Below are 15758 nucleotides of genomic sequence, written 5' to 3' on the forward strand. Positions count from 1 at the left end.
AAAGAACAAAACAAAATGCAAGCTTCTATTTACTTACTTGTTGAGAAAACAAACAGTAGAACTGATATAAAAACTGGGGTGTGATAAAGCACACATTCTGTAAAACAAGATTAAGTGGGATATAATTAAAATACGAGTTCTAAAAGAAAAATTTTCTAAAAACACTTCCCATTCGGACCTGCTAAATAGGAAAGGAGGACTCTTGTTTATTAACAACATCTAAAAGCACCGTAAGGAGCAGTGCAGATATCAAAACAAAAATACCCTTATGTCCCATCACTGCCATGCAATACCACAATTTTTAAAATGCAAGTTTCCAACTCTTACTCAAGACTTTTCATATATAGTATTCAATAGGTAAGATTAAACTTTACGTCTATGATAGCTTTACAATACAAAGATGACAGTATCTTTTTTTGTTTGTTTCTGTTTCTTTGAGACAGGGTCCTGGCTGGCCCTGAACTCACTATACAGCTGAGGCTGGACTCAAACTCATGGCAGGCCTCCTGCCTCAGCCTCCAGAGTGCTGGGGTTATAGGAGGGCACCACCATCCAGGCTTCAAAATATTTTTCTATCTTAATAGACTCAATATTACAAGGAAAAAGCTAGACAAAAAAGTTGGAAGAAAACTGTACATCATCCCATAGTTATATGCAATCTACTTATGTACTTCCAGTGTTTTATATCCGTTAATTATCAATTACAGGCACATATGCAATATGGACATCTTATATATTAAATGTCTTGGCAACAGGGGTTCTTAACCTGTTCCATAGCCTACTAGATTTTGCAAGAGGTCTACAGATAGAACAGTATGTAGCACTGTTAGTTCCTCTGTAATCCTAAGTATTTTATTTTATGCACATAAAAGCTCTATGCTGAGAAGCTCACAGCATTTCAGTAATCTACTAACGGGTCATGTGTGGTGCAAAAAAGGTTAATAACTTCTGCTTGAAACCATCACACTGGAGTCAAATTAGAACTTACTACTGGGTCAAGACAAAAAACTCAGATTTATTGTGCGCTAATTTGCATAGAATAAAACACCGAATTTGAGTAAAACATAATTTATACACCACCACCATCACCGTAAAATAAGAGACTTTCCCCATCAGCTTTAAAAGTTCTCTCACATCCCTTCTCAGTCAGTTCCACTGCCTGCAGCACTGGCCGTAGACCCTCGGTTGTGTAGTGTCACTGACGACTAATTACAAAAGCATGTTTTTTTACTGACAGAAACTATGTTTAACAAGAACTGTATGGTAACAGCATTCCTTAAATTGATACATCAAAGAAATATTAAACTCACCTTATAAAAAAAATACTGTACAAGGGTAGCTATTCTGATGTAATAAAAATGACCGTGAACAAAAAGGAGTTTGGAGAGGAATTTAAATCTAGCTATGGCATAGTCACTGTTTCTTGCAGCCTGTCTTCCTTCTTTACCCATGATTCCTGGAATAAAGAAAACGTACACATGCCAATAATAAATAACGGTAATCTTCATTACATCTCTGTAAATATTTATAGTCGCTGAACCTGGGCTTAGGAACCCTAAATTTATTATGATGATGGTGGATCTTTTAGAGCTTTCAATAACAAACAGCGCACTGTGGTACCCGCATCATAGGCTTGCCAATGTCTTACTCTATAGCAGCTAGCAGTTACCCAAAAGGTCATTGTATTTAAACAATAAAAAGCTACAATATGCAATACCTACAGAGTCCACCAAAAAAAAATATACACACTTCAGAAAAGAAAAACAGTGCGATCTTTTCTCAACAGATGTTTTACTCATATGGGGGAACCCTAGATGTCCTGTCCCACAGGCAGCCTACTAGACTGCCAACTGTTTGAGAAGAAATCCAAAATGCACATGCAGCGTCTAAATGACCAAGGCTAGCTCAGCAGCAATTCTCTGCACTAACAGATGTTTGGACAGTTGGTTTTTTAGGACAGGGTTTCACCATATACTTAAGGCTGGCCTTGAATTCACTTTGTAGCCTAGATTGGCCTTCAACTTGCAGTATCCTCCTGGGTCCTGGGATTACAGGCATGTGTTACCACACCTGGCTAAATGTCTGCAAACAAATTGTCACACTTTTGAGCACCTCTTACAGAGGCCAAAGATAACTTATATTAGTTTCATTATGCCTCAATAAATTTAGTATTAAAATGTTTACACAAGTTTTTTTCTGAGCTTTGTATACATTTTTGTGGACTGTATTTTCACAGAATAAGAATATAACAAAATAAAAATACAATTAATATAAAAAAGTATTGAGCAATAAACTCGATAGATTTCTGTAAAACAGCTTTAACTTTACTAGTTCCAGTAAATGTAAAATATATTCAAATTAAATAATCTGAACCAGTCTGCCTGGCAAGCTTGAGGTCGGGAGTTTAATCCCTGGTCCCAAAATAAATAAATAAATAATCTGAACCAACCCTAAAATAAGTAAATCTAATTGTCTAAAAACTGTCATGCAGAAAAAAAGCTCATGCAAAAACAAAACAAAAAAACCCTTCACCTGTCATGCATAATCTAAGTGTGCTTTCCCCCTCCCTGGTAAGCGGAGGCAGTGTGGCAGACTACAGCCCTTCCAGGGGGAGAACCAACAGTGTCTCCTGAGATCCGTGCTATGTTGGAACGTAGGACCCTGGGAAGCCAGCACCTCCCCTCCCTGGTAAGCGGAGGCAGTGGGGCAGATTGCAGCCCTTCCAGGGGGAGAACCAGCAGCATCTCCTGAGATCCATGCCATGTTGGAACTTAGGACACTGGGAAGCTAGGCAAACACCTCCCCTCCCTGGTAAGTGGTGGTGGTCTGGCTGACTGCGGCCCTTCCAGGGGGAGAACCAGCAGCAGCTCCTGAGATCCGTGCCATGTTGGAACTAAGGACGCTGTGAAACCAAATGACCATCCTGCCTCCCTGCCAAGCAATAGTGAACGTACTGCTACATGGCCTAGAGTCAAATATCCCACTTCCCCTATCCTTTTCCTCCCTCCCACCCGCCCATTAGCAAATGGGAGCCAGAAATCTGAGCATCTCCTGGAAGGTTGACCATAGCAAATAAGGGGGACTTCCTTCTACCATTTCTTTGAAGGCAAATATTTTTTTTACTGGTTTGCTCTTTTCTGATTAATGGTACTGCTCTATTCAATATTCTGTTTTGGTAAGTTCTATAGTGTTCTATCTTTCATCTCATTTTGATATACGTGATTGAAAGAACAACTATTATAAAGATAACAAAATATACTGTGATACCTATTACTGTTATCTGGTAACCTGCTGTGAAGTTCTGTACCAATTTCACTGTACGATCTTAGTTGGCTTTATTCTGACTTGTTCTGTTGTATACTTTCAAAATAAAATTAAAAAAAAAACAAAAACAAACAAAAAAATATAAAATTTTATACATACACACTTTTTTTTTTTTTGGTCTTTTTGAGACAGGGTCTTGCTATGTAGCTCAGGCTGACCTTGGGCTCACAACCATCCTCCTACCTCAGCCTCCTGAGCGCTGGAATTATAGGTGTAAGTCACCATGTCTGGCTAAATTTTTATATATATTCACTGAGATAAATATATATGTATATTTATCTCAGTGAATCATTTTAGCTGGAAAATGTGGTTTTTAATGTTATAGTCATCCTTTGGATTCCAAAAGGGCAAAAGAGTAATTGCCAAGTTTAAAAGTAATGTAGAGAAGCCCACTATTAGCCTGCATGTCCTTAGAATCTGAGTGTCCTGTATGTGTGTGTGCAATAGACATACGTGAACAGTATGGAGTGAGGTTGTTGTGACCTGTGTTGTTACTTCCTAGACACTGTTCATAACACACGTCTCTATCAATATGCCCAGCCATTTTCTTAGCAGAGAACACACAGCTGGGCACAGACCGTGAAGTCCTCAGGCAGACGGCTAAGCTCTGTGATGTGTCCCACCAGGGTGCGCCGGTTTGCTCCTGCTGATGTGGTGTGGGATCGTCTGTTAATCCGGATCTCTGCCAGCTAGAGGCGCTCAAGCTTTGCAAATGTTGTCAGTCTGGTAGAGCATTTTAACTTGCACTCTTTTGATTGCTAAGAGACTCAACACTTTTTCCATAAACTTGGCAGTTATTTTGGATTTTTCATTTTACAACAACTAATGGTTCACTCCCCTCTGCTTATTTCTATGTGTTATTTTAATTTTTTAAGACTTCAAAAATTAGGTATAGTAACCCTAATTAGACCTTATCATGTATTTTCCAAGTATTTTTTACTACTTCATCTTCAAAATATATTTTAGGGGAGTTTTCACCTCTGCCACATGTACTGAGATGTTCCTCCTTTTTTGTTATTATGTTTAAAAGCTCTTTTCACAACTCAAATAACAGGATTAAAATTAAATCTTCTTAAATTACCTTTTATAATCTTTTAAAATTAGGATTCATATCCTTAATTCATCTAAAATTTATTTTGCTATAAATAACAGAAAAAAACCCAAATTCTCTTTTTCCAAGTAACTATTAGGGATATTTTTAATTGAGCAACGTTTTTCCCTATTTGAAACATCTCTAAATGTATTATTTTATGATTTAATATATGGCACAGGAAGTCATCTAACTGTTGTAGTGATTTAAGGGAAAATATATACATAAAATAGAAAGAAAACTAAATTTTCATATCATGGGCAATTTAGTGAGACTTGGTCTCAAGTGGGATTAAAAAAAAAAAAAAGCTGTGGATGGACCCAGTACAAAGGTCCTGGGGTTAGTTCCTAGTGCTGCACACAAATGGAAAAGGAAATAATTGATTTTCAGATTAGTAATTCGTTACCCCAAAGAGGAAGAGTTGATCTGAGGGGGGGGGGCCAGGAATATCAGGCCTCTACCTATCACAGGAGATTATAATGAGCACTCCAGGGTAGGTACTAGCCTATCTCTAACCCTTCAGGTTCATCCTTTGAGGGGAAACTCATGTCTGTACTTTTCTCTTTTGCTCTGCATTTGTAAGATAAAGTGATAGAAGAAAGCAGAGCAGAATGTTAAAATAGGAAATGATTAATAAATTTATCATCATTAATACAATGACACAAGCACTCTGGATTTAATAAAAATCTTAGGCAAAAGTAGGTAAGAAATTAGAATAAAGCTTATTAAAATCAGAAAATTCTCTGAGATTTTATTACTATTTGATATAATTTCTCATCTCTCAAATGTTCAAGATACACTGTAGAATCTTTAGTTTGACATATCAGTAGTTACTTAAAATAAGAAATAAGGGCAATTATGTAAATCATAAATTTAGCTTAAAGACTAAAATAAGGTGTGAAAGTACTTTACAAGGTAGGAAATGGCACGTGAAAGCAGCAGCTTTTCTTATCAAGGAAAACTGACAAATGATGAAGTTCATTACTGCAGTGTTTGCTTCCTCTGCAGCGTGGAAGTGAACGTTCCGGCCAGGGATAGGCTCACCGGTATCGGTTCCGGTTTCCCATGAGGAGGCCTCATGGTGGGTGGCACATTACCACTTTGTGTTTAGTTGTCACTCACATATTTGACACTGCATTTTAAAAAAGAACAGTTTGAAACCACCAAATAATTATATCAGCTTTAAAATTCAGGGAAAGAGCAATCACCTATGCCAACATGTGCTTCTTGGATCATGCTTACATCATTAGCACCGTCACCCACAGCCAGTGTTATGGGTTTCTCTGGTGAGATTTTTATCAGTCTGATTACCTGAAAGACATGTAGTAAAACAGTTCTTTATGACAAAAATTCAACTTTCTGAAAGTTGTATAATGTCATTTATCTGAAATAACTCTACACAGTGAACAGTAATGAAAAACTACTTATATTAGACAATAATATGCAGTGGGTTCATTTTTTTGAAGATGTCTTCATTAAGATTTTAGGCTTGTCTTTCAGAAATAGAACAAAGCAACTGTGTTTGAATTTTATGATAAAGAAAAACATAAAATATATTTTATTTTAAAAAATAATCGTGGAAAAAATGCAGTTAATTGAATTCATTCAGGTAAAACTTTCTTTTCTCAAGAAACTGTAGTTTTTATTTGATACAGAGGAAAGCCAACTGTTCTGTCCTGTAATACACAATCTGAAGTTTTAAAAACGCAACAAATATGAAATCAAAACAGATTTCTGTGGAACTCTAGAATGTGCTTTTATTAAAGTATCCAGTTTTGTTTGGCCTGCAATTTCAGTCTACACAGACTGGGAAACAGTGATTTATATAATAAAGGCACTGGAACAAAGCCCCATGAAACCAAAGAAAAACTGAGGCTGCCTTACTAGCTACGTCTGTGAAGTGTCAGTAGTATTTACATGCACTGCAAACAGTATTTGTCACTGATACACTCTAAGAGCTCATGTTCCAAATGTGAAATTACAAAATAAAAATGTGCATATACTTTCATTTAGGTAGCTGAAATTTAAGTATTTCTTACGTACAACTTCACAAGTTAACTAGCTTTCAACTTAACAACAAAAGTCCTAATTATCACTTGCTAGCCATTTTTAACAAAGAATCATCAATTCACAAGAACATAGGGATAAGCAGCAATCAATAGAACTGCCTCAAGGTTCACATGAATTCAAGTTTCCAGGGTGTCCTAAGTAACTAATTTGGGTAATCGTAAGTTACTGCATTTCAAATTTGTGTTTCAGCAAGACCACAAGTGTGAAACAATAGACTTTCTAGGTCACTGTGAATAACTGAAACATGAATATTTACTCAGAATTGTGAACATCTCATGTACATGGTTAAAATTCACAGCACATGAAGTGACAGATTTATATATTGCATACCACCAAATAAAACTATGGAAGGCATTAATCCTAGAGAGTACTTTTAGATCTGAATATCTTTATGAACTTTTGATAACATGTACATACTTTTGCTTTCTGCAATGGTGCCATACGACAGCATAATACAGCCGAACAGTTTCTGCAAACTTCCATAAATAGCTTTTCATGCTCCCTGAGTGCAAGAGAGAGGCTGGTTCCATCCACTACCAGCCCATGCTGAATCACATGATCCTCTTTAATTCTGAAAGAAAATAATTATCTGTAAGACACTTTGAAGCCATATTATTTATACTCTGAACAAAAGATTGTCACTGAAAGATAGTTAAACCACAGATTTTACTATTGATTACAAAGTAATATACCAGGGAACACATTCAGTTGTCTTACCTAAAGATTTAGAAAAAGTAAGAGGTACTGACAGTGAGTAAACAGATGATACTCAATTTTACAATGAGGTGATACACAGTAAGTGTATTTTCTTTCTTTCTTTTTTTTTTTTTAAACTTTTTAACGGTACCGAAGATCGAACTCATGACCGCCTGCTTGCAAGGCAGGTGCTTATGCCGCTGAGCTAAATCCCCAGCCCCAGTAAGTGTTATTTTCTACTGTGCGCACTGTAACACAATCTGAGGATATGCTTCCAAAACAAACTGTATGAAAGTCTTATGAAAACAAAAAAATTTATTAGCTATGCCTTCAGAAACATCAAAATTTAAACTTTAATGAGATCAAGAATGTTCAGGAAAATCCAAGAGCTCGATTCAAGGAGGAAGGAGAGGAATGAAGGGCTCAGGACGGCATCTCCCGACAGGCCTGATGTGGACTGCAGCCTGCAGCCATGCCTGCCGGCCCCACCATGGCCCTGAGTAAGAACACCCGGCCTGCTGGAGGCATCTGTAAACAAGTGCTACTCGTAGCACGGTCTGCTTACTGGCAGCTGGGCAAACTCTTTGCTGCCAGGAAGAGGTAAGGTGCACTGACCAGTATGTAGATTAGCCAGGTCACTAAGCACTAAAATGTGCCGGTGACTGTCCCTTCAGCCCGCCAACATCCCTCTGGTGGCTAGCAATTTCTGAAGCAGAAAGCAGTGTGTACAACCTCCTTCTGGTGCAAGCTCCTTCATGCTGCTGAAAGCCAGCATGTGAGGTAGCTTTGAGGTACACACAGCACCAAGAAAGCATGAATTGTACAAAACTACAGACTGCTGTGGGGAAATATCCACGTGTGCCATTCTCCTTTTTGAGGCCAGCTGGCTTTGAATTCACTATGGAGCCCCTCAGGTTGGCCTCGAACTTGTGACCATCCTCCTACCTCAGCTTCCTGAGCACGGGGATTAGAAAACTTTAAACTGGGTGCTGCGGTGCACATATGTAATCTCAGAGCTTTGGAAGGCTGAGGCATGATGGTTATCAGTCCAAATCCTGCCTGAAAAACTCAGCAAGACCTTGCATCAAAATAAAAAAGGGGACCGGGATATAGCTCAGCGGCATAAGCGCTTGTCTGGCAAGCATGAGGTTGTGAGTTTGATCTCCGGTATCAAAAACTAAAAACACAAAAAGGGGCTGGGGCTGTAGCACAGTGGTAAAGCACCCTTGGATTCAATTCTCAGTGCCACGACAAAACAAACCCTTCGGTATAATTATATTTATTTTTTGGTCAAACTCATGGCCTTTGTTTGCCAGGCAGGCATGTACACCACTGAGCTAAATCCCAATAATATAATTTCCTTTAGATTTTTGTGGTATTACTCACTAGACAGTCTTTATAATTTTCAGTGTTTTTCAAGTAGACATTATTTTTACAATTAGGAAAAATATCTTAGAGTCATAAAGTAAATGAATTTAAGCAGTTAATCTCTATGTTTTAGGGGTTTCTCTTGCCATCACGACACTTGATGTATCTAAGCAGCCAGGGTGGTGGTAATACTCCCCCTAACTGAAGCTTACACAGCAAAGACCTTTCTAGCCGCAATATTGTCTTTTAAAAACATTTCAAAAAGATTTTGATGAAATTTAGTTAAGTACCACATTAATACTTATGAACAAATATAAATAAAGCACTGAACATACGTTAACAATTGTGGTCCTATCTTCTGGGGTTTGTTTTTCTGGGTTAGTATCATGGGACTGGTACTTGTAGCAAACCTAGGGTGTACACATACAACTAGGCCTGATGTTCACCCTGAGGCATGCCTTAGTTTATTATGAGAAGTTAAGACTGTGTTAAAGGTACCAAATAAATCTGATCTCCCTGTAAATAATTTACAGTATAATCTTTTATGAAATAATATTGAACAGTAAAATGCAGATTAGTTCCCCTGTTTGCTTGTCTGACTAGGCTCAGTGAATGTTTTCTGTAAAGGTCCAGAAAGCAATTTCAAATTTAGGTTTTGTGGCCTAAGAAGCAAAACTGAAGATTATAGAGGTACTTATACAATGAGAAAAGAAATTTTCTAAGTGACTGCCTGGCAAGCGCAAGGTCTGAGTTTGGTCCCTGGTACAAAAAAAACCAAAAAAACAAAAAAACATTTGGGCCAGGGATTTAGCTCGGTGGCATAAGTGCCTGCTTGGCAAGTGTGAGGTCATGAGTTCAATCCCCAGTAGCAAAAAAAAAAAAAAAGAAATTTCAACAAAAATTTTATTAACTAAAATTAAAAATAAAGTAGTAACAGTACATTCTAAAAAATAATAGAGGTCTGTAACAGTAAGGATTGGTAATCTTTTGGGGGAGTATATTTCTTAAAGTGGGGTGGGAGTGCAGAAGCCACGCTGGGTCTGGGAGGACCACATCAAGAAGCCAGTCTGTCCTTCAGGTAAGCTGTGTAAACCATCTGGGGCACAGGAAGAGCCAGTTCACCCTCCCTGAGAGCCGACCTGCATGCAGGCCGAGAAGCAAGAACTACTTCCTTCCCCAGAGAGCACCTGGCTAGTCTGGAGGACAGGCTGAGTTGACAGCAACTGAGGTACAAAAACAATTAAAGGCCTGTACTGTCTGACCTACTCTGCAGGCCTACGCCAGGTGGCCTGTGAGAGTAACAGTATGTAATATAGCAAATATGGGGGATTTCCTTCTATCTTGTTTTTGAAATCCAATATTGATCTCACTGTTCTGTTTTGTTCTCATTTATTGTTTTGTTTTATTCAATGTTGTGTTCTGATCGGTTTTACTCTGTTTTATTTGATTTTTACTATGTCTGGTGGAATGGACAACTATTGTGAAGACAGCAAGATATATCATCGTAGTCATTGCTGATTTCCTATTATGTTGCTTTGAAGTTCTGTACCACTTTCACTGCCTTGCTTTGATTGGCTTTACTGTGTTTCACTGGGTTTTATTCTCTTTAAAAATAGTAGAATGTCAGGATATGGTGCCATGTGTAGCACTCGGAACACCGCTGAGCTATGACCGTGTCACTGTGGCCTCTGCATGACAGAGGAGGCCTTTGCGGCGGTGCGGCAACTCGGACCCTGCAGCGGGAGGCAGTCACCGACAGGAGGGCAATGAATTTCAGGGCTGAGTCTAACCTGACTTTCCTTATAGATATGGAAATCTGAATTTCATACGATTTTCACATCACGCAATATTCTCCTCTGGGTTATTTTTTTATCCATCAAACATGTAGAAGCTACTTGGAGGTTATGCGTTATAAAGAATGACCCACAGGCCACTGTCGGTTTGCTGCTCCTGGAGCAGCAGTACCAGACACCGATCTTACCTTCTGGCGAGCTGCCTCAACTGTTCAGCACATTCGCTGTCTGACTTCTGGTTAATAAGCTCAAGGATGTTCATAGTTCTATGGAAATGTCCACACGATAAACTCACACTAACTGCCGTTTCATGTTTATCTCCAGTAAGCACCCATACTTTGATACCAGCCATTCTCAATGCTTCAATAGTTTCTCGAACTTTATCTTGCAGTCTAAAAAATCAAAGAAACAAAATTGGTTAAAAAAACTACTTTTCCGACTGCATGTTAACTTACAAATCATACAGCATATGTACATGCAAGTCAGGATCTGACCTAAGGATGTTATTTCATAACAACACAACTGCAATTTTCTCCCATTCAGAAGAAACAATAAACTGACTAGTAATCAGCTAAACCACACAGAATCAACCAGTTAAAATTGACGACATCACATTTTAAGAGTGTATCTGCAGTCGGGCGTGGTGGCTCATGCCTGTAATCCCAGCACTCGGGAGGCTGAGGTAGGAGGACCATTGCGAGTTTGAGACCAGCCTGGGCTACGAAGTGAGCTCAAGGCCAGCCTGAACTACATAGCAAGACTCCGTCTCAAAAAAAAAAAAAAAAAAAAAAAAACAGAGACCAAACTATGCAGTCTTCATAAACTTCTATTTTATTTGAAAGTCTTGCTATTATTTTCGTGGTGCTAGGGATTGAACTAAAGGCTACATGCATGCTACATGCAACCACCCTATGTCCTCACCCTCATGAATTCCTCAATTTCTTTTCTTTTCCTTTTTTTTTGGTACTGGGAATCAAACTCACATCCTTGCACTTGACAGGCAGGCGCTGTGCTAATGAGACATAGCCTTGGCCCTGAATTCTTTTTTTGGTATCAGGGATCGAACTCACGACCTTAAGCTTGCCAGGCAGGCATTTATGCCACTAAGCTAAATCCCTCGCCCCTGAATTTTTAAATTTCAAGTCAGAGGAAATTTCTCTCTCCCTCTTGGTAAGAAAGTCTCTCAAATCACTCTTTTTGTTTGTTTTTGGACACAGGGTCTTGCTGTCTGTCAAGCTGGCCTCGAACATGTGGTAGCCTCCTGCCTTTGTCTCACAAATGCTGGGGTTACAGATGTGTGCACCACTATATTTGGCTTCAAATCATTCTTTTTTTTTTGGGTACCGAGGATTGAATTTATGTTCTCATGCTTGCCAAGCACAAATCATTCTTAATAGTTAAAACAGAAGATAATACCAGAGTTACAAACATGTAATACCAGAACTACAATAACAGAACGTACAAAAACATAGGGATTTGAAGAAGAAAAATTTTGATTGCTCCATGTCCAAAAAGGTCTTTCTAGAGTAGAGCTAATATCTGAGCTATGTTTTATAAACAGCTATCTGTAGATGGATAGACAAGGGAAGGATCACCAGGCAGAAGGCAGACCCTTGCCAAGGAACAAACACAGAACAGAATGGTTTCCACCGTTGCAGGCGTGCAGTGCGACATCACTGAAGCTCACAGTAAACAGAAGCGCGGTGGAGGTGAGGCTGGAGGAGTCTGCAGAGGCTCAGGGTCGCCTTGAGCACGAGCACGGGGCGAGGTGTGTGTTCAACATTCCAGACCACAGGGAGAACTAGAGTTAATTGCTTTCCTTTCACCTATTTCAGGTAGCTGGCTGGAACAACACAGTATATACTGACTGGAAACATCAAGGCTTTAGTTATCTGGAGTAGTTACTATAGGATGTTAACAACCAGAATATTTACTGAAAGAGTTTTGGCTCAGACAGGACACTGTAGCTGGTGAAGCCTTAGAGGCGGAACCAAGGAGCTCCTATCTCCCCCACCCCTAGGAATTTACCTATGGCACCAAACAAAGACCAATGTGCATCCCTAATGCTCCCTTAGGTTCCACCCCAAACCAAGGCTACTTATATACCCCCCAGGCCACGTGTCTGCCAGAGAGAAAGCCTGACTCGGCAGTCGGGGGTGGGGGTGGGGGTGTGTGTTTTGGTTTTCTCTCTCCTCCTCAGAATAAAGGCCTCTTTTGTTTTATACTTCTCATCTTTTGGATATTATCTTATCATTTACTGTGTCAGAACACTTGGTTAAAAATGTAAGAAAACTCATCCTGATTATTTATCTGACACTTACCTGTCTTCCACTGCTGTAGCCCCAAGTAGTATCAGGTCTTTCTCTATGAACTGGAAGACTTCAGCCAATTTCTCTTCCCTCTGCTGCAAGGCAGTCCTGGCTTCAAAAAGGCGTCTGTCTATTTCTTGATACTCTTTAGATGTAAACTGCCTATAAGCTATACACAGAGTTCTTAACCCTTTCTAAAACAAACAAACAAACAAACAAAGACAAATTAAACACAACTAATGAAAATCAAGAAGTTACTGAAATAAACTGAGGTCCCTGGATTTGATTCTTAGTCCTGCAAAAACAAACTAAAAATGAACTCTCCCCTAAACTGAGAACCTATTATCAAAAAATTCAATTGTAAACTGCTTAAAAAGTACTGTCGCCCTAGAGATCTGGGTTATGGATCATATTACTATCAAGAGTGCTTTCAGTTTCTGATCAAGTCTTTAAAAATTGCTCAAAATGATTAAGGCTATTGAACTGTATAGTACAAGGACCTAGAAAGGACCATTAAAAAAAAACAATCTTATTCGTGGTTTTAAAATTGTTACATGGAAAGTTACAAAGTTCTATATTGGAACCTCACGACTGCCCAGAAAGAGATAGCACCAGGTTCTATTTACCTGTTTTACTGTACAAACCCATTTTAGTTAAGTCATAAGACTTTATTTTTTTTAAGCAAGAGACCATAATTTCCTATGACAAAATCAGTCATTCAAATGAAGAAGCCTACAAAATACTATCAGACTGTATTTTCTAGATCTATCAAATCTTTTTGGGGGATAACACTTGGGATAGAACCCAGAAGCACTCTATTACTTGGGTTATATTCTTGGCCCTTTTTAGGTTTTATTTTGAAATAAGGTCCAAGTGGCCCAGGTCCTAATTTCACTCCATTCTTGACATTCTCCTGTATTCTTGCAGTAGCCCTCTTCTATGGAGTGAATGCAGCCTTGTACATGCTAAGCAGGCTTTCTATCACTGAGCCATAGCCTAGTCCCATTTTTTGTTTTGTTTTTTAAAGACAGGATCTTTGCAGGAAAATCCCTGGAACCTATGAGTTTAAGACCAGCCTGGGCTCAAGAGATTCTCAGCCTCAGCCTCCTCCGTGGCTGGGGCTACCGGGATAGCCTGGCTAAACCTGTTTATTTCATTTTTTGCAGTGCTCGGAATCAAACCCAGGCCCTTGAACCTGCTAAGCAAGTGCTCTACATCCCAGTCACCAAACCCTCTTTTGAAACTGCAGTTTGAGGCAGGAGTGAGGGCGCACAACTGTCATCCCAACATTCTGAGAGGCCGAGGTAGGAGGATTCCAAGTTCTAGTCCAACTTAGGCAACTGAGTATCTGAGACCTTGTCTCAAAATAAAAAATGAAACACAGTGGGGGCACTGGGAAGGTAATAAATTCCCAGCACCAAAACAAACAAACAATGTGGTCCTTGCAACCATATATAACCTACGATAGATGTGATGAGAATACTTGTATTTTAGCAGAAAAAAATAGTTTTTATAGCATTGCAGAAGTTCCATAATTTTTGACAATTAAAAAAATGAAGCCTCAAATTTTTCATGAATATGTCTTTTACATATTTTTCCCCCTTCTTTTCTCCTCCTGTAGTCATGGGGAACTGAACTGAGGTCTTTCACACTGAGGTGCATTTCCCAGCCCTTCAGTTTTTCATTTTGATACAGGGTCTTGCTAAACTGCTAAGTTATCTATACTGGGCTTACACTTGTGGCCTGCCTGCCTCTGCCTGCTAGATTTCTAGATTTCAGGTATGTGCCAACACACCTGTTATAGTTTTTAAACCAGAGTAATTTGTACTCACCAAAGCAAATTCATCCACATGAATTCTGGTTTTCTCTATTTCTCCCCCTATGCATTTAGGAAGAATTGATGATTCTGCTCCTTTAGCAAATAAGAGCTTCTCACCTAAAAAGAAAAAAATTAAGTTATCAAGCTCTTACTAGGTAAATAAAAGCTCATAAAAGTTGAGACTGGTTACCTGAAGATGCTTGAACAATTACACTCATTCTCCTACGATCTGAATCAAATTCCAGAACATGAAGAAGTTTGTATCTAAAGAAAATAAGAAACACAAAAACCTTACTCTTTAGCATAGTAAGTGACTACTTGGAAACAATCACTATAAAAAAAAAACACTAATATCTTCATGTTATGGGTTATGAGTCATTAATAATAATACTGGGAAAAAAGAATAACACACTGGCTGGGCATGGTGGCTCACACCTGTAATCCCAGCACTTGGGAGGCTGAGGCAGGAGGATTACTTCGAGTTCAAGATCAGCCTGGGCTATAAAGTGAGCTCAAGGTCAGCCTGAACTGCATAGAGAGACCCTGTTTCAAAAAACAAAACAAAACACAAAAAAAGAGTAACAACACTGGACAGAAATAGGAGCTGCCATTGAGTCTACTCCAAATACCATGCACTTTTCAGAGCTTACATCATCTGATCCCTGCATACGTCAAAGAAGCAGGCAACAGCTAGAATCCAGCTGTTCTGTCCATGGTTTTCTCACTAAAAGGTGACCAAATTCTCTTTTCTGTCCTAATATCTTCACTGACAAACATACACACAAGCTAGTGTGAGAGGTTCATCACAGCAAGGGATTCTGAACATGGGTGCATGCATATGTGTGTGTGTGGTAGATTAGGGAACTGATGCCTATCTCAAGACCTGAAAAAGTGTTGTGCAGGTGAGGCATAGCCTGGACATCTTTGAGGAGAATCTCATGCAATGATACACATATGGAATACTTTACACACCTCAAGGAAAAACAGTGAGTTAAATGACAGCTTATACACTGATGAAATGGGCCAGATGAGCTTCCACATGAAAACAGCCAAAGGGCTTTGGACGCATCTCAATAGCTGAGTGCTTGCCTCTCATGCATCATACCCCAGGTTCCACCCCTAGTACACAAACCAAACCCAGAACCAAAACCAAAGAAAGTAAGCAAAGAACGGGCCTCACTGTATAGTTTCTGCTGCATATGCTTTCTTTGTTTTTTAAAAAAATGTTTTAAAAATAAAACATAGTTTATGGGCTGTACAAAAACAGATTGTGGGAAAAACAGAGTTGA

At 39.0% G+C, this 15758-nt stretch overlaps 1 protein-coding gene across 8 annotated transcripts in view; it reads right to left on the minus strand.

Annotated features, from left to right (window-relative positions):
- The window catches only part of Atp11b (ATPase phospholipid transporting 11B (putative)), a 104522-nt gene that overhangs the window by 30933 nt on the left and 57831 nt on the right, over positions 1-15758 (minus strand). For all 8 annotated transcript variants that reach the window (XM_063224366.1, XM_063224367.1, XM_063224371.1 and 5 more), the window contains 8 exons: positions 14660-14733; positions 14483-14586; positions 12663-12844; positions 10530-10733; positions 6902-7055; positions 5623-5725; positions 1311-1456; positions 38-97 (listed from right to left, as the gene is read on the minus strand). In XM_063224366.1, coding sequence (XP_063080436.1) covers positions 38-97; positions 1311-1456; positions 5623-5725; positions 6902-7055; positions 10530-10733; positions 12663-12844; positions 14483-14586; positions 14660-14733 — 1027 coding nt within the window. The remainder of the gene's footprint in view (positions 1-37; positions 98-1310; positions 1457-5622; positions 5726-6901; positions 7056-10529; positions 10734-12662; positions 12845-14482; positions 14587-14659; positions 14734-15758) is intronic.

This window comes from Cavia porcellus, unplaced genomic scaffold (assembly GCF_034190915.1).
Source record: "Cavia porcellus strain 051 isolate PalLab524CR breed Dunkin Hartley unplaced genomic scaffold, mCavPor4.1 scaffold_14, whole genome shotgun sequence".
NCBI lineage: Eukaryota > Metazoa > Chordata > Mammalia > Rodentia > Caviidae > Cavia > Cavia porcellus.